Source organism: Nomascus leucogenys, chromosome 4, assembly GCF_006542625.1.
Source record: "Nomascus leucogenys isolate Asia chromosome 4, Asia_NLE_v1, whole genome shotgun sequence".
Classification (NCBI taxonomy): domain Eukaryota; kingdom Metazoa; phylum Chordata; class Mammalia; order Primates; family Hylobatidae; genus Nomascus; species Nomascus leucogenys.
Window position 1 is genome coordinate 48,369,119 of NC_044384.1, and position 20,191 is coordinate 48,389,309.

Below are 20,191 nucleotides of genomic sequence, written 5' to 3' on the forward strand. Positions count from 1 at the left end.
TCTATTTATTAAATCATAGCAATATCAAACATCCTTTATTCATTTTCAGAAACAAATATTGCTTATTTATTTTCACATGTGGTATACTTAGGATTTTTTTGTAGCTTTTCAGCCATGTTGATTTCAGAGCACCTCACTGATGGCCTGTTGGGGGCTTGTGGTATCCTCTGTTCAGTGTGTCTATCTGGATCTTGTTACAGGTGATAGATTTAAAGTGCTTGACCTCACTGGAAGAAGATCTGGTCTCTACCAGGCACAATTTCAAGTCTTCAGTTCCTTTATCTGAACTGCTTTTACCTCCACCCATCCTGGCAGACTTCACAGGTTTTTTCTGAGTCTGTCAATTTGTTAACTGATTTAATAACTAAAATTGTGAACATCAAAGTAACTTATAAGTCAGTAGACTTTGTTTACTCCAAGAATATTGGGAAGAAGAAGAGGAGATAGAGAAGGGCAAGATATAGAGAAGACCCGTGTACTTCACTGTGGTTATTTCCAGAATATTTTACACTGTTCTAATTCACATATAATCTACGTACCTACTGCCCCAATACTATCTTTTTATTTCTCCTCTTCTGACTCTCCTTATGCTTATCAGATTTCTAAAATACTGTTTTTAGCTTCTATGATTGTGTTTTTTGTCTTAGATTAAGCAGAGGATTGAAATTAGTCTCAAAGTCATAGGTAACACAGGTTTCAGAAAACAAGCGGTGACTCAACTTTTATGGTGTCTTATTGCCTACAATATGGCTTAATCGGCCTAGGTCCAGGGTAGTACAAACTGGCCACAAAAGATCAAAAAGACTTATGGAGTAATTTAGGAGGCTCTTTGATCTTACAGTTGCTCACTGGACACAATTACTTTTATAACTAGTTGGAGCCCTTACATTATTGAAGCCTCTAAAACACTTAAAATTCTAAGATTTCAAATGCTCTAATAGTCTTTTAAATCAAAGGAATAAAGCAAAAAAGCCCTCCAAAAGTATTACGATCAACATATACTAGCACATGCTACATGAATTAACGCTGGATAGAACCATAGAACGTGAAGAAAATATTTGCAGTACCTGACATCTGTTGCAGGGTTTCCTGTGTCCAAATCTATGGCTGTATATGTGCCAAGCACATAATTCAATAAGGAACTTCCTTTTATTCCTTCCCGCACACTAAAAGCCATAGTACTTGGATGAAATGCAAGTCCTTCTCTCACATTAACAACTTGAATTCTCACAGGGGTTGGGTGCATTCGGAATTGAGAAGCAACGGAGTAGTGAAAATCAGCTTGGTTTTTAACTCCGATACTAAGCTGAATATTAGGTGCTTGCTCATAATCCAGCATCTGAAATGAAAGAAAATAAAAAACTCTGAAACAGCAAAGAACTCTCTTTTGATAAAGTAAGAAGCCATGATAAAGCAAACCACACACTAGAATAAGGTCCAGGAGATATGCTGTTTAGATTTTGAATTGAAAAAAATTTCACTTATTACTGCATTAGGTATCTTAGATATGTTATTCTGTTTATCTTTTAGCATAATCAGCTATGTAGATCATTTAAGCCTGTGATTTTAAATTGGAATAAAATTTTGGAGTTTTGGACTTTTTATGCAAAAACGCTGAAATGAAAAACTATATTTTCCAAATGAGGTGTTTATGAAAAAAAGCTTTATAATAAAATAAAAACTGTTCAGACTATTGAATGAATAAATAAATAGTACCCAGATTTCCTTTATAGAACTCACATCTGAGAATCTTTTGAAAGTATGATCAGCAGAATAAAGGTGCTAATATATATGATGTCACTGAACACGTAATTATTTTTTAATGATGTAAACAACTTACAAAGAATTTATGATGATTATAGTCGCTGGGTCTGGTGGACAGGAAGACTGCTTTATGGGGCATACTCAAATAAGTAAATGCCATGCCCAGAGAAAAGTCACCTTTGAAATGGGTATTCTGGATAAAAAATAGAATCTTTTGATCCAGAATGATTGATGTGGTGACATGAAAAGTCACAATGAAAAAGTAGTTGCAAAGAACGAATTGCTGATCAATGTCTGCTTAGAAGTGTCCTGGAAGCTAAGGTAAGCATCACTTGCAATGCATTTCCAACAGCAGAAGTCAAGATATCAGCAAGGCTTGCCATCAGCAGAACTCTGAGGTACATCTCTGCTTTTTAGGGAAACTCCCTGACATCATGAATGTTTCCTTAGGTTTTGGAGTTACATTTTTTAGAAGAGCTGATAAGAAAAACATTCACAGAAATTTACTTAGGTTCTTCTTTGGAGATGGCTCAGCATGCCACGCTTGAATTTCAGTCAAAACCCTTGAGGTCTGAGATTTTGATTCCTTTTGCACATCTGTTTACAGATCCACATAATACCTAGCCCACTGGTCCACATAATAGACCACCCCACATGATACTTAGCACAAAACTGAATATAAATTATGTACTCAAAAATCAATTTTCAACTGGAAGAGATCTTTCTTCTACAAATCATTTTTTTATTTAATAGAATTCCATGCTATCTTCAAATAAATGAAAAATCGAGAACCTCTTTTTTTTTTTTTTTGAGACAGGGTCTCATTCCGTCGCTCAGGCTGGAGTGCAGTGGCGCAATCTCAGCTCACTGCAACCTCTGCCTCCTGGGTTCAAGCAATTCTCCTGCCTCAGCCTCCCAAGCAGCTGGGACTATAGGCATGTGCCACCACACTGGGCTAATTTTTGCATTTTTAGTATAGATGGGGGTTTTGCCTGTTGGCCAGGCTGGTCTCAAACTCCTGACCTCGGGTGATCCACCTGCCTTGGCCTCTCAAAGTGCTGGGATTACAGGCATGAGCCACTGTGCCCGGCCTGATAACCTCTATTCTGATAGAGAAATCTCTTGTGGTTTTCTTATGTATACACACAAACGCACTTTTGTTTGTAAGAATATTAATTGTTCTCTCCCCATTGAACAGAGTGTGATGAAAATATACCAATATGTGCCTAAAGTTGTATCAATTAAAGATCTTCACATAATCTCGGAACAGGAAATTGGTCTGGGGTCAATCTTTCCTCTAGGAGGGAAAGCCAAATAGAGGAAAGGCATAAAATTGTTTATTTATTCTTTGCAAGTGGAGCCCTTTAGTCAGGATTTTCTGATTGTGTGCAGAGGTCAAGGATTGTAAAGAGCAATGGAAACAATGGTTTACCCTGGAGTCTCTTCATAAAGTAAAGGGAGAGGCTGGGGAAACTCAGTCTCTGCAGTTTAGGGAAGAAATGAGGAATAACCACTTAACAAGGTACACAGGCGTGTGTTAGAGTGGCTGGGGGTTTTACCTGCAGTGACCTAGAGTGAGGCTCTGGAAGGGCTCAGGATGAAGATAACACATCCAGAAATGTATTTGGCTTCTGGCAGGCTTTTGGCTGCTGTAAATTGTAGTATAGAAGTGAAGCTTAGATTCTCACATCCAATTTTTTTGTTCTAATTTAATATGACACTGCTAATTCTAGTGGGGACACTGATTCATTTTAGAATTAAGTATGAAAGAAGGAGAAAGTTAGAAGTGTCCATCCAAAAGAGAATGTGATAGCAGTTTTTCAACAGCAGGGGACTGGGGAAATGGTCAAATATCTGCCTGAGTGCGTATGTTCTGTTTCCAGGAAGGCTCATTTTCTGGTACAAATGTGTCTGGAAGAGAGAAGCAGGGCACACACAGCTGGGAAGGAGTTTATAGTGGTACACAGACTTGGAAGGAAAATCTCAGCGTGCTAGTTCTTTCCTAAAATCGGTTTTACTGGCCCCCGATTACACAGTGAGACACGAAGGTGGCAGTTAAATATGACTTTGGGACCAGAGAGTTCCGGATGGATCTTGTCTTTGCCGTTCACCACCTTTGTAAATTGAGACTAGCTATTTGTCCTCTTCAGTTTTGTTTCACTTTCTCTAAAAATGGAATTACTGGTTGGGTGCGGTGGCTCACACACATAATCCCAGCACTGTGCGAAGCTGAGGTGGGCAGCTCACTTGAGGTCAGGAGTTTGAGACCAGCCTGGCCAACAATGGTGAAACCCCGTCTCTACCGAAAATACAAACATTAGCCGGCTGTGGTGGCGCATGCCTGTAATCCCAGCTACTCCGGAGGCTGACGCGTGAAAATCGCTTGAAGTTGGGAGGAGGAGTTGCAATGATCACACCACTGCACTCCAGCCTGAGTGACAGAGTGAGACTCTGTCTCAAAAAAAAAAGAAAAAAAAAAAAAAAAAAAGCAATGACCCTATTTTCTTCCGAGAGATGTGAAGATTAAATGAGATAATATATGTGAACCCTCTGGATACACCTTATAACAGAATAGTTGGTGTTTAGTAATTGCTTAATAAATGTTAGAATTATTATAAAAATAGAGAATCAATTTTTTTGTTAGAATTCCAATTGTGTAGCATTTTGCTTTGCTTTTTTCTCAGTGTTGAAGTCAAATGTATATATATATATATATATATATACACACACACACACTTTTTTATTGCTTGTGTTTTAATATACACTTATCAATAAATAACAAGGAGAGGCTGTTATTGACAGAGAGACTTCTTTCATTTTTCTGAGACCTTTCTCTTGTTAAACTGTAAATTCCTGGAGAACAGGGACCATATCTTATTTGCCTTCATGTCCTTAACACATAGCAATTCTCAATAAATTTTTTTTCCTTCTGCCTCCCTGGTCTGGGTTCAAGTGATTTTCATGCCTTAGCCCTCCCGAGTAACTGGAATTACAGGTGACCGCCCCACACCCATCTTTCAGTAGAGACTTGTTTTCACCCTGTTGTCCAGGCTGGTCTCCAACTCCTGGACTCAAGTGACCCTCCCGCCTTGGCCTCCCAAAGTGCTGGGATTACAGGCATGAGCCACCTTAAATCCTTTGAATTGAATCTTTGTAATTTCCTCAGACTAAGAGAAGGGTTATATAAAGCTTAGTCAAAAGTCCAGTTTCCACAAGGTTAAGGGGTATCCTGAATGAAAATGGAGAAGGTGTAAGAGGACATTAGTAACCTCATTCCAAATGTATCTGGAATGAGAGGCTGACCTCTGGCTGTTGAAAATGTCAAACATGGGAAAATTATGCGTATGTTCTCTAAAATAGTTCTTTTGGCTAGGTAGTAACACAAACATCAAGGTTTAAAGTTTCATTTTAATTAGCCTTTCTCTATTACTTTGCTATTTTTAAGCAAATTTTTTCTCACTCTTTTTAAGAGACTTGGAAAGTTATCATTCAGAAAAAAATAGATAGGGCTTTGTATATACAACATCCAAATTACCTTGACAAATTTTTCATGAAATTGATATTTCAATAGTTTTTGTTTTAGCAATTAAGTATATCTTTAAAAAACGTTATCACAGAAGGCACATTACATTAAGTCAGATAGTACATTGCCTGCGTTGTTAATTTTTTTCACATTTATAATTTTATGCAGAAGTTACGAATGATGCAATCAAGTCCAGTGACTTCTGTTTGGATGGTATCTACACCATTAGTTTCAGGTAAATATTATCATCAATACTATTCTCAAATTTTGTGAGTCTCTACTATCTTTCGGACACTGGACCGGGTGCTGGGGGTAGAAAGATATTTAGATCAAGTTCTTTATGCACAAAATTCTTCTGTTATTTTAGTAGGTTGGGAGACAGACCAAAAGTGAAGAACAGTTACATATTATGAGATAATATACAAAGTTAGTCACTAAGATGGTAAGAACATAGGTAAGAATTGCATGTTATGTCTAGCTCTTGATTTTTAACCAGGATGCAAGGTTTAACAAATTCTGATTCCTGGAAGGAAAACTTGACTAAATATTCAGCATTTGATATGGTGGGAGGTGACCTCTTGTTCCTCTATTCCTCTTTGTGTTATATTTGGCAATGGCTCCTAAACCCATTCCTTTTTTTTTTTTTTTTTTTTTTCCATTTTTACTGCCATTGCCTTAGATCAGATGCTTAGTACCTCAGGACTTAATCAATGTGATAATAATTTTTATAACTTTTGTCTTTTCAGAGTTGAACTCATGTTAAGTTTCACTCTTGTTGCCAAGGCTGGAGTGCAATGGCACAATCTCAGCTCACTGCAACCTCCACTTCCCGGGTTCAAGCAATTATCCTGCCTCAGCCTCCTGAGTAGCTGGGATTACAGGCATGTGTCACCACACCTGGCTAATTTTGTATTTTTAGTAGAGATGGGGTTTCTCCATGTTGGTCAGGCTGGTCTCAAACTCCCGACCTCAGGTGATCTGCCCGCCTTGGCCTCCCAAAGTGCTGGTATTACAGACATGAGCCACCTCGCCAGGCCGATGTTATTGTTATTTTAGAAAATATCCGAAAGCTTTCCTTGGTCTATAAGTAGGAATTGAAAAACTTTTTTGGTTAAGGGCCAGATAGTAAATGTTCTAGGTTTTAGGGGTCATATGATACATAGTTTCTATCTCAAGTATTCAAATCAGCCACTTGAGTGTGGAAACAGCCATAGAAAATATGTAAATGAATGTATGTGGCTGTGTTCCAATAAAACTATTTATGAAACAGGGGACAGGTTAAATTTGACCTCTGGATCATAGTTTGCTGACCTCTGGATCATAGTTTGCTGACCTCTGGCCCAAAGCAATGTTTTTCAAACAGAAAGTCCATGATATACTCTTTGAGTCCTTGTGTTCATTTAAGAAATTATAAAATTGTGTGTATTCATTTGGATGACAATCTTATATATAAATATTTTTCATAATTTTGGTGGCCAGCTCATAAGTTAATATACCATATGATTTCAGTGTGTATGGTTGTGCTTTGGTGGTAAAGTACTAATACTAAAATTGCTCAGATACTTGAGAAAGAAAACAGAAAGACCCAATGAATAAACGATATGTTTGCATCCAGAAGGTTAAATGGCTTCCTAATATGCTATCTGAAAAAACTTCATAGTAACTTGATGATATGGTTTGGATGTCTGTCACCCACAAATCTCATCTTTAAATGTGATTCCCAAAGTTGGAGGTGGGGCCTGGTGAGGGGTGATCGGGCAGATCCCTCACGAATGGTTTAGCACCACATCCTTGGTGATGAATGAGTTTTTGCGAGATCTGGTTGTTTACAAGAGTCTAGGACCTCCCCCTTCTCTCTTTTGCTACTGCCCTTGTCATGTGATGCACTGGCTCCCCCTTTGCCTTCCACAATGATTGTAAGATTCCTGAGGCCCTCACTGGAAGGACATGTCGGCACTTTGCTTCCTGTACGGCCTGCAAAATGGTGATTCAACTGAACCTCTTTTCTTTATAAATTACCCAGTCTCAGCTATTACTTTATAGTAACACAAAAACAGCCTTATGTGCTTGAATAGAGAAAAATAGTAACAGAACTGGATAATCACACTGTAAATTCCACAGTCACACTGTGTAGCAAACTAAATGTGTGTACGTATATGTCTTAATATATATTTTCCTGGCTATAAGTGTTTATGTTGTTAGCAGCAATTTCCTTTGATAAAAAATAACAATTTCCCTCATTACATTAATATTAATCTGAATCTTATTGGTTTGTGGTTTTATCCGTTTGTAATTATAAATTTTTCAGTTTTATCATTGTCTGTGAATTAAAAGCAAGCAATTAAAGAAAAATTAACCTATAGAAAAAAAATCAAACCCGGTATTTCAGTATGCAAGGTTCTCAGCAGATCGATTCCAGCTTCACTTCTCTGATCTGACTTCTGATTACTTCCCTACTTGAATGCCCCACTACAGCCCCACGGGGTTGCTCACCATGCCCGGAACATCCTTCATGTTTTCTCACTCTGTGTGTTTGTTTATTTTATTATCCACGTTAGCAATCTTAGCTATAACATCTTGCTTAAGCCTTATTTCCTGCATGAAATCTTTTCAGACAAATCTAGCTCAGAAGGATCTCACCATTTCTTATCTCATTCATTATTTCACATTCCACTCCCTTGGCAATTAATTATGTTTTATATCATGACATCTGTACTATTTATTACACTGTGAACTCCCATACATCATCTAATTTGGGGGTGCTTACCTTATCTTCACAACTAGATATTGGACACTGTCAGAACAAAACAGCCTTCCTATTTTTCTTGGTAATAAGTTTTGTGTTGCTAGCTTGGAGACTCAGACTGACATAGCAGTTACTTAGGACCCCTGATATAAGCAACATTCAGAGTTATGAAGTACTATTTTTGAAGGCAGATTCTGTCACTAAGGTCATTGAAAACTTCTTTGGAAGAAAATATTGCAGAAGAAAATATTGCAGATCCTTATACTGTACCTTGACAACTTTCAAAATGCCTTCATTGGTTTGTGGGTCTGTTTGAATATCGAACCAATTTCCATCATTTCCAGAGAGAATTAAATATTGCGCCAACCAATTATCGGTGCCTTCTTCATCAAGATCAATTGCTTGTAATCGTATCAGTTCTGAACTTAAACAATTCTCTTCAATACTGGCTGAGTACTAAAATGCAGGGATTAATTTTGTGGTCAATGAATTTTCAAAAGAAGAAACTTACTTAAAACACATAATTATTATTTAAAATACTAACAACAGACTATGTCAATGACTTTTGCACCATTATTAAATGCCCATAGTCCAATCAGGAAAATAACAATAAAATGATTATAAGATAATAAAACTGACATTCATGTGCTGTGTGTAAAATCAAGGTCAAATTGGCACTTTGTTTCTTTCTCTTTTATTTATTTATTTATTTATTTATTTATTTATTTATTTATTTTGCTTATTGTTAATTTTCTTTATTCTTTTCTTTTAGATAGAGGATCAGATTTTTTTCTGTAAAGGGCTGAATAGTAAATATATTAGATACTGTGGGCCAGAGAATTGGTGTTGCAACCCCTCATCTCTGCTGTTGCAGCACAAAGCCCCCACAGACAATATGTAAAGGCATGAGGACAGCTATGCTCTCCAATAACATGTTTGTTTGTTTGTTTTTAAACTGAAACAGACAGCAAGCCAGATTTGGCCCTGCTAGTTTGGATTTTATGCTTCTTTATGCTTAGAGATGAAAATGGAAGTTGAGAATGTCTGGGACTCGAGTAGAATTCATTCAGCAAATCATGAGGCATATACAAAAACATTAATGTTGCTATGTTATTCCCAGAGTTAGATCAACAGATTTCTGTGTTTCTGTGAATGGAGTATACAGAGTAGGTAGTTCATTGCTTTCACACAGAAGGCTTGTTTGGAGTAGTGAGTCAAAGACAAACTTACAATTTGAAGGTATATTAGTATACGTAAGAAATTCCAAAGTTTCTATAACAAAGTTGAGTATGTCCATACATAGGACAGAACCAGGCTCATGAGCCAGCATGAAAGCAAATTGATTATTGACACTTATGGAAAAAGGATGATAAGAATACAAACTTACTGAAGTTTTCTCTAAGGTGGGGAAATTATCGTTGACATCTAAAACCTTGATTCTACAGTCACATTCAGAAGACAGTCCATCTGCAGCTCCATCCCGATCTGAGCCTCTCACAACAAGGTTGTACATACTGTGTTGCTTAATCAAGATGAAAAAGAACATAAGACTTAGGTTTTGTCTTGAATAGAATCCAATGCATTCAACGCCATTATTTCTCGACTCTTTTATTTACATATCAAATGAAATTTATATAATTGAGCTTTTAATTTTTATTAAAAATGGATTATTTTCCTTCCCTCCTTTATATTGGAGTAAGGGTACATATGGATCGTTTTATCTTTGTCTTTTCAAAATTGAATTTTTTATTTCTTATTCATTCACAGAAGGCTTTACCTCTCTGTCCAAGAAACTGGACATGGTGCGGACTTCTCCAGTGTACCTATTCAGAATGAACATGGGTGCACCTGACGGCTCCTGAGAGACGATCTTGTAGGCAATTTTAGAATTCAGATGATTTTCTTCATCTGCATCTGTGGCACATAACTTTACTACCAATGCATCTAGAAATAGAAATGGAGGTGGAGAATGGTTGGGACTCTTAGAATAAATTCAGCAAATCATTAGGCATAAGAAGACAGAGCGGCTGGCCTTCTGAATTCTCTCTGTTTGAGTTTTCCATGGGATTATAGTACCATAACTTTCAGCTCTACCAGTGATTAAAAAAACTGTGGTTTGCTTTATAAAACCCTTTACTGTTTTAAAAGTACTTGCACTCCTTAAATGATTAAATGCTAAATTAGTAGCAAACATAGTTCTCTTTAAAGTATGAAAAAGAAGTTCAATAGATTCTTTATCATAAAGCTGAATAAACAGATTTTTATCTGTTTTATTTTTTGCCATGGTCTTGTGAAATCATTTTAAAATGCTTAATTAAGGAAGATTATAGTTTAATTAAATGCAACATTGTAATTATTTATTGAACACCTATATTCTTAATTGCCACTTTCCGGAAAGCAGATAATCACTCTTCTTTGTTTTGGAAGACAGCACTTTACCAGTCACAAATATGTAATTATTGAAAAGAAGACTTGTCCATAGCAATATAAGAAGTTCCTAATTACTCATAGATAGAAAGAACAGGTATCCTAGGCAAATCCCCAAGGATGTCAATCTACTGGACAGATTTTTCAGAATTGTCAGGTCCCTGATATTCTTTTGCTTCCTAGGCAGGGGGACTTGGTTGTGGGTTTCACCTTCTCTTCCTTCACCTATGTTGTCTTGAGGTGTGTTGATGAGGAAGTAAAGATGGACTTTGGAGTCTCTCTTTGTGTTGGCTCTCCTAGGCAAAATCTCTTTGCCTCTCTATGGGAGGACCATCCTAGTTCAAAAAAACATTTTGTGTTTATCTGCCTTTTTTCCTGAAATTAATTTTTCCTATTATTTCCCCCAAAATTTGTGTAGAGGTATATGGACAGGCATAGATTTGAAAGGGAAAGGGACATTAGAGGATTGGGGAACAAACTGATATTCATGTGCTATACGGAAAATCAAGGTCAGAAGGCAAAGGGAGAGGAGAGACAGGAAAGTAGCTGTATAGGAAAAGCATAAGAGTAGAAAGGAAAGAAGTTCAGGAGAACTAATATAAAGGAAAGACAGAGGGTATTAGAACTGCAAATGGAATTAAGTGGAATGAAAAGAAATGAAAGAAAATGAGAGAATAGAATGTAGTTTGCTATGTAGTCTGTGAAGATCAATGATTACCCTTAGTGATTGATCTGATGGGTACAATTGTACTTGCTTCCACCATCACGCTCTACCTGGTGTGGGTCAGCCAAACATTTTGGGTAATAGACCAGAACAGAGCCTTCTTAAACATTCCTGGTTTATTCCTCAGTTTGCTCACTTGGATTTAGTTGTTCATGAGCCCAGTAACAATCTCTAAAGAAGGTGCTAAGCACCTGCTAAATCCCTGTAGGGACCTTCCGCAAGTAAGAAGATATTTTATTTTATCATTTTAGACATGATTTCTTTTTCTAGCTCAATTATAAATTAAAATATGTGGGGTTTATTCAAAATACAAGTGTGACATTTTCTGTCCTGTACATTTCCTGTATGTCAGTCTTCTAAAGCTTTTGACCAAGAGAAGTAGATATGCTGTGATATAGAGAAGGAATGTCATTCTACTTACTGGCATCACTATTTTCTTCAATACTGGCTGTGTATACACTTTGTGAAAAGACTGGAGCATTATCATTTATGTCCATAACTTTGACTCTAAGCTCAAGAGGCCTTTCTAAGTCTTCACCCCGTGAATTCAGAGCTCGGCAATAGATCTGTGGAAAGTTGGAAAAAAGCTGTCTTTTTCCACCAAAGGAATTTTAGTAACATGCTTGAAAATATATCAGAAAATAGGCAAAGAAACAATTTTTTTCCAGTGAATTCAGACTGCAGTACAGTCAAATAATTTAAATATGATCAGGACACTTGACTACATGTACATGCAACATACCAGAGAATCCTGAACTATAAACTTTTATTTTCACACTCTTTCCATTGCTTCAAGTCTTCTATTTGGGTTCAGTCTACCATGTTTTATCAAAAGTAATCCATTATCTTAAGATAATATTTTTTGAAAAAGGGAAGAAAACTAACATGAACAAATCAAAACATATGGGTATGACTTACCAGGAAAAGTGGAGTTATCTCTCTGTCTACCACTGAAGTGATGTTAATTTCCCCAGTGCGAGGATTAATGGTGAATACCCCATATGGTGGTCGATCGATCCCTACCCCAGAAATTCGGTATGTAATCTTCTGGTTTGATTCGCAGTCTGATCGAATCTATGAGAAAAATAGCTAGTATTGTGATCCAGTTTAGAGCAGATAATGCTTAAGAGTGTAGTGGAATGAGAAGGGAATGGGTTTCTTAACCAAATGGGCATTGGATTGAAACTTGGCACCATGACTTAGTCCTGTGTGACCTTGGAAAATTTACTTAAGTTTGCCCAGATCAGCTTACGGTGGGGATAACACCACCTATCACACAGATTTGTTGTGGGAATTACATGAGGTAATGTGTATAACATCCACACTTGGTGCTAGGTTTGTTGTTAATAACACATTGTTCAATTCTGATTTTTTAGCATACACGGAAAGAGCTTTACAAAAGAAATTACAATCTTTACTATTTTTTTAAAAAAGCTTGTGTCATATTAATAAGTATCCTACCTAAGCTGGAGTCTGAGATTTAGTCAAAATGGTAGATAAATTGAGAATATCAGAGAACTATAATGGTTAGAGATATTGGTAATAATTTTACAAATGTAAACATACTGCATCACTTTTCTGCCAAATAGATTTTATGGCAAATATTCTGCCACATAGATTTTGCTTTAGTAGCTTTACTATCTGTTGCTGATAAATTTAAACTGAAACAGTTTTGAAATCTCATCTATATACTAAAGATAAGAGCATTCAGTAAAATGGTAAGATTTGTTACCCACACATTCACAGTCAAAGAAAGACTGCTGGAAATAGAACTTTGGTTAGCTCAACTCTAATCCAAAGGCCCTTTTTACATACAAGAAAACTCTAGAACCTCCCAAAATGCAAAGAAAAAGAAAAGAATATTCAATATAAGTGAAATAACATAAACTATCACTATGAGTTGAATGGAAATAATAATTTAAAAGCATCCCTCCGATTTGAAAACATCTGAGAGAGAATAAATCTGTTTTCTTGAGCTGAGGTTGTATCTGTAACATCATTGCTGAGGCTTACTATGTTTTTAATATAAAGCTGGAAGGAGGGAATTCTGCAGATCACTTTACTGTTCAAGATCAAGATGTCCATAAAGAGTGAATGAAGCTATTAATGTGGATCCCATCCTTCCTGGATCAATTTGTTACACATTCTTTAACTCTACTTCCTTTTCAGTAGGCGTTATTTGTGAAAGTCTTTTAAGACTCTTATTTTCTGGATGTAGAGATCTGGTGGGAACTTTTGATACTATCCTTTCTTTCTTGGAGTTAATTCATCTAGTGCAGTAAACTTGGCTTGACTTTCTGGAGGGCAAGTCTTCAGACTGTCACTATGTGAATACATTTCCTATGACATTGACAGGCAATAATGAGCAGTACACAAATGGATGAACAAAGCCCAGTTGTGCTGGAGATCCAGTCCTTTCTTCTAGAATCACTTGCCATTGACTGCCTGCCCCACGTCAGCCTCCCTGCACATGATATTCAAATCAGTGGCTCAGCAACTGGAGCAAATGACCAGATTCTGTCTTCTTAAATAACTGTGGAGCAGTGAAGCCTGCAAATCTTGGAAATATTTGAAAGCTTCCCTGCTCTGCAAAAGCATTTGTCATCAGCTTGCTTCGTCACTTACTTTGGCAATGGGGTTCCTCTTCGAGTTGTCCTCTCCTTCTCGACAGGCTGCGGCAAACTTGATCCACTCCCGCTTTTGTCTTCTGACTGTTTGCCATTTTGCAGTGCCATTTTCAATGTCAAATTCCTTCACCTTAAGCAAAAATGGTTCAGGTGTCTTACAGTGTTAGAACAATTTTACTTAGAAAGGACATTTATTTAATATTGTAAGGTGCATTTAGAAGAAACAGTGATACTGAATTTGAAGAACAGAGAATGTTTTCACGAATTCACAACTCTGGATACATAGAGCTTGGTTACCCCTGGCTGCCACTTCTTTTGGAATCATCTTGGTTCCAATTATTTGATTCTAGTGAAACAAATTTAATTAGCTACTTGAGGAGCTCATGATGTGCTATACTGTATAAGTTGTGCAGTTTTCCTTTTTTCAATCTATCTTCACCATATGAGAGCCTTGCCTATCTCACCCTTCAGTGAGCTTTCACCAGAATTTACAGTCTGCAGAGTTTAAAGATTATCATTGTTCCGTGTATGCACATCCTATATAACATAAAAGTTGTGCTGGTGAGTCGTGCTCACCTAAAAGAGAGAAGAGATTTTTTATCTTCTGTTGATAAGGACACCACTGTGGCTAAGCACCCAAATATATTTTTGCAGAATTAGAAACATATTATTAATATTGGAGGAATTGATGATTCCTCCAATAATCCCATGGACACCTATAAGGCTTTGCAATGCTGTCATTTGTATCTGTGCTTGCTATATGGTTTTTCTTTCGTAGCCTTAAGTTGCTACTATTGATGTATACTTAAGAATTTCATACTATTAATGAGATTAGAAATGTCACTACATGTGCAAGCATATTTGTATACATGCATAAACTATATAAATGCATGTATTTATTTTTGTAAGTCCTAATGTACCCCCTGAAACACAGGTGATAATAAGTTTATTTAGGCTAAGCTTCATTTAATTACCACTTTAGGGGAAGGAGGCGTTCCACTGAATGAAGCGTATTTTACAACCAGAGTATTTACATTATTTCCCCATTTTGATACAACTTACTGAAATGTACCACCTATTCCCTATTTCACCAAAAAGATGAGAAAAGTAATTTTATTTTTTTCAATGATTTGAGAGGATCATAAGGAAAATTTAACTACTATAATAAAATAAAGCTCTGCCAGAGATAGAGGACAGCAGCTCTATTTCCTGAGTTCCACTCTAAATGGCACCAGATTATATGTTTTCCATTTAGTTGTGGTTATACAATTTGAATGTTTGTCCTTTTTCTCATTGATGAACCATTAATTGTCTTTCTGTCTAATGTGTCTAAACAGTCTCTTCCCACTCTAAAGTGTCCCTTTGCTTCTTTTGCTTTGCCATGGATTGGAAAACATAAATAAACTACTCATATAGTTTGATAAACAGGAGTTACTAAGACACTAAGCTGTTGCAAACACATGCCCTAAAAGCATAGAGATTTGGGGGCATGGGTTTTACCATTGCTATTTCAGTTCACTAGTTCTTTCTCTTAACTTTTACCTGGATAATTACAATTTCAAATATTCTGATTTTTATATATAATACATCACAAAATTCAGTTTTTGTTTTAATTTTTAATTGAGAAAACAATTTTATTTTACATTACCTCAACAATAAATTCACTGTTTACTTCCATCACCACCTGTTTTAATAGAAGATAACACATTAGCATAAATTTGCATAATTTAGAGGAAGCCATGTCATAAAAACATTGACAATATTCTTTTATTACTTCATTTTTAAATATACATTTTGTTGATGATGTGAAATAAACATGGCTAACACAAATGAATAATAGACTTTTTGCCCTCCAAAGTATTTACGTTTTAGAGAAGACAAACACGTAAGTCTACAGCAGGTTAGGATACCTCAGTGGGCTCGATGGAGGATAGAGAAGGCAGCTGAAGTTATCCAAGTGAATTTCAAGAGGACTTCCTAGGAGAGCAGGGATTTGAAAGGGCTCTGCAGAATGAAGCTAGTTTGATAAGAGGAATTGGTGAGGAAGCGCATTTCACCCAGGGTGAAACAAGAACACAGTTGTAAAGGCTCTAAGTCAGTGGATGTTCCAGAAATGGTCAATAATATTTTTGCTGGAAGCTAAGGGAATGTATGAGGAGCTGTGGGAGATGCAAGAATCTACATGCTGTTGCCCTCTGATGCTCAGTTTCATCCATTAGAAAAATAGATGAATAAGTTCTTTGTCAGTTGGAATTTATTTTACTTCTATTACTCCTTAAACTCTTATATCACATTTCTATTGATGAATTATCCCTTCCATAGGTTCATCCTACTGGAATATATTTTCAAGCTTCAAACATATTTTAATGTATTTTAAGGTTTTTATTGAGCAGCCTAGCATACTTGTCTGTGATGAAAATATACGTATGAATAGAAATTTTATTTTATTGGAATTTCTACCATTGTGAAGCTCTAAGTGTAAAGAAACACTTTTTCTCTGAATTGGATTAGTTTTACAATTATACTTAGTATCACAATTGAGCAAACAAAATGCAAACATTGAAATTTCAATGCAATATAATATGAAAAGTAAAACTTTATTGGAAATGCATTGGAAACACGGGGATGAAATTTAAAAAAAATTAGTTCTTAAATAAATATTACTTATTATCAGAATTAACCAAGCTTCAGAACCAATTCTGTTTTGTCTGGTTTTGTCTTTCAGTTGTAAGTACTGGGAAAACTTGTTCATATTAATAGATGACATTGGAATTTTTTTAATGGTAGCAGAGTCATTAAATTCTTAAAACTTATTCTGAATTACATGACTTAAATCTGTAAGGCAATTTATCATCTAAATGATTTTTAATGATGTATAAGTTGACAACTCCTTTAGGTCCTCTTTTAATTTTGTTGAAAACAAATAATTGAAAAGCAGGACTTGCAAAAAGATTTGGTAAGTGCTTTGAAATTAACTCTCTTTCTCAATATTGACGTCAATATTTTCCATTATTCCTTAGTTTAGTGCCCCAGATAATTTCACAATCCATTAGAGTGCAACAGAATAACGTTTGCCATGGCTGAGAGGTGTGACTTTTTAAGGGGGATTTGGGAGAGAAGAACTAGCTTGATACCTCAAGTTCAGGTGCACGCTGAGGTAGATTGACTTGAGGAAAGAGTAGAAGCTGAGGATCTGGAAAATGATTCCTTTAAAACTCTAGTTTTAAAACTCTAGTATTTTAAACTAGAGTTTTAAAGGAATATACTAGAATAAAACTAGAGTTTTAAAACCAGATAAAAAACTCTAGTTTTAAACTAGAGTTTTAAAGGAATATACTAGAATAAAGCTAGAGTTTTAAAACTAGAGTTTTAAAGGAATATGTATTCAGCAAAATATGTGTCCCAATTTGAAGACTCTTATAGGAACAATTAAGCTGATATCAAATGTACATTTTGAAGTCCAATGATTTATAGTCCATAATGGATATATAGCCTTAAATTATAATTTGGCTTTATAAAAAACAATGTGATTTATGAAAAATTTCTTGAGACATGCAGGCACAAGAACTGAGTAGTGTGGCTTTGGACAAATCCCCTGGCTTCTCCCTGTTTCAGACTCTGATTCAAATAGAATGACCAAGGTGGAAGTGAAAGGCACAGCAAATGCTCAGTACATTTGTAAAGAGGAAGGAAGAATGAAAGAAGGGTTTTCTTCTGTGGCTTTCAAGGGCGTGTTCATAGTGCCCCGTGACATCTAAAAGTACTAGTCGATCATTTTTAAGGACTTGAAAGTAGCCACATCAAGCAGACTTGTCTGTAGTTTAAAGGGATGAGGAGTTCTGAGTTCATTTTACCTTGGTCTTATCCTTTCTACAGAGCCCAGCTCAACTGAAGTAACTGAGAATGTTTGAGTATAAGCCCCTCATCCTTTTGCTGTCCCTGAATTTATTATTTTTCATTATTTTCAGGCCAGGAAAGTGGAATACTAGAACCCAGGGTTCTCATCTAGCAGAACCTATGCTGTGCTGATGGAGGCTTCCACAGTACATTTGTGGTATTTCCGCTCCCTGCTCAGCTGGCTCTAAGGATGAGGGTAACAGAAGCCAAACCCTCCAAATCCTGTCACTTTATGTACAGGTCTCCCAGAAGGAACTTGCCAGGTATTACTCCCAGGCCCTATGAAATTATAAGCCCCATCAGGAGCCCTCACTTTCTAGGAAACACCTGTTAATGAGTGTTTTGGAAGAAGTATGGAATGACATCAGCCTCCTAAACTGCACAACATAACTGTATGAACCTCAGTTAGACGGTGAAAAGTAGTCATGGACTCCTAGGTAATTGTGGAAATTCCTTGCCTACAAAAGTCTTTTTAAAAATTTTTCTTTTTTAAGACTAGTCAAGTGCAGTAGTGAGACAGGGGGAAAGAACAGGACAAGGAGCTTGACCTGCAAGTGACTGTGAACAATCAGTTGAGATAACTCACTACCTTTGGACCAGCCCAAGAGTCACGTTTTCAGAGCAGTATGTGGGCCAGGCATCATCCGCTGATGTGGCTTGACCTGAGGCCCTGAGTAAAAGACCCACACACAGAAAGGAAATGGCTGAGCCACTTATCACAATGGTAGAGTACTAGAAAAGGGAGTTGGAGGCACGTGCTGCTGAGGGAGCAAACATAACCCAGAGAGATGTGTGGTATCCTAAATATATTATAGTCTCTGTGGGCCTGGTTGATGACGGTTTCCTGTCTCCCTTTATTTTTGGATGTCCTTTTGATAGGTTGCATTAATGGCAAAAACTTGAACAGGACTTTTGCTGGAAATATAAACATGCTTAAGATACTAAAATTTGGCTGGGCATGGTGGCTTATGCCTATAATCCCAGCACTTTGGGAGGCTGAGGTGGGCAGATCACGAGGTCAGGAGTTTGAGACCAGCCTAGCCAACATAGTGAAACTCCATCTCTACTAAAAATAGAAAAACAAAAACAAACAAACAAACAAAAAGCTGGGCATGGTGGCGGGTGCCTCTAATCCCAAAAAAGAAACTAAAATTCCAGTCTCTGCTAATTTCTGAGAAAGAAATGAAGAGTAAGACACAGGCCTAGAAAGAGTGACATGTTAAAATAGGGGGCAAGCAGGAAAATAAAAAAAGATATTGGGATGAATTAGGCAATGTAAAGGAAGAATGTATAGGGTTGGGCATTGGCCCAAGGGGAGAAGAGAGTCAATGCTGGCAGAGTTGAAAGAGTTTTGGGTTCACATCCTGACTGTCCCAGTTGTGAGCTGTCTGACTAATTTATCCCATGAACATTTTTTTTTTTTAATTTGTAAAATTTACCTTTCGAGACTTTTGTAATCTCTTCAAATGGTTTTGTTAACTGTGAAATGTTTTGTTAGTGTCAGGTGTTGGAATGGCAATGCAGTGGCTGGCAGCTTCAGAGAACCAACACCTTGTCTCAATTTGAAATCCTCGAGCTCTTTTTAAAGCTCACTAACCATGTTAAAGTTGCTCATCAACATGTGGGTGGGAAATATATGATTAAGTGACTTGGTAAGAAAGATAAGTTAGAAACTAAATCCATTCATTCATTGAAACATTTTCATTGACAAAGCATGTGACAGACACTGCTCTCTGTGTGCAAGACAAGTTTTGACCTGTAATAATGTATATATTCCAGAGAGGAATAATAGGATACACCATACTCTATTGTCATCTAACTTTTAGAAAATTGTAGAAATTTTTCTGGGTCTTGTTTTCTCTTTTAATACTTACTTCTAGAGAGAATATGATGATTTTATATAAGATATGTAGACTTTAAGCATATAATATATGCTTCTTGCAATATTGGAATAGATATTATTCTCTTACATTCTGAGTGTATTTAAAGTAGTAGCTACAGAACAAGGCTATTTTTTCATCTCCATGACTTACCTTTTTGAAGTAGTCAGTTTTGAAGTCATCCGCATATGTAGGACCATCTTATTAATAAGCAGCTCTTTCCTGAATAACGCTTATAATAATAATTGAGTAAAGCAGTTACCATCCTACCAGGTCTATGATAGAGTTGCCAAGTTCAAGCCTAATTATACCACTTTTGTTTATAATTGAAGGTGTATCAATAATGGCATCTTAGTTTGTAAGGCATGTAATTTTCTGCGTAGAAAAGAAGGGCAAACATTTCTCATGCAAGTTACGTCTGAAGGTTTCCCTCCAGGCACTGTTGTCACACACCCTGTAGTCAGAGCTGCTTTCCACGAGTGAGGAATTCCAACTGTGCTCCCACTTGGGGAAGGAAAGGAAACATTACTGCAGCTTAAACAACGGTTTCATTGCTCTACAAGGAACTCCTTCCTGGATACTTAAGAACTAGAAGAGAGTCAT

The 20,191-nt window shown here is 36.6% G+C and overlaps 1 protein-coding gene across 2 annotated transcripts in view; it reads right to left on the bottom strand.

Moving 5' to 3' along the window:
* Nucleotides 1-20,191, bottom strand: part of DSG4 (desmoglein 4) — a 38,175-nt gene that overhangs the window by 14,417 nt on the left and 3,567 nt on the right. For both annotated transcript variants that reach the window (XM_003261968.2, XM_003261967.2), the window contains exons 2-9: nt 15,460-15,495; nt 13,810-13,941; nt 12,103-12,258; nt 11,606-11,750; nt 9,811-9,977; nt 9,421-9,555; nt 8,304-8,489; nt 1,068-1,339 (exon numbers count right to left, since the gene is read on the bottom strand). In XM_003261968.2, the coding sequence (XP_003262016.1) occupies nt 1,068-1,339; nt 8,304-8,489; nt 9,421-9,555; nt 9,811-9,977; nt 11,606-11,750; nt 12,103-12,258; nt 13,810-13,941; nt 15,460-15,495 (1,229 nt within the window). The remainder of the gene's footprint in view (nt 1-1,067; nt 1,340-8,303; nt 8,490-9,420; nt 9,556-9,810; nt 9,978-11,605; nt 11,751-12,102; nt 12,259-13,809; nt 13,942-15,459; nt 15,496-20,191) is intronic.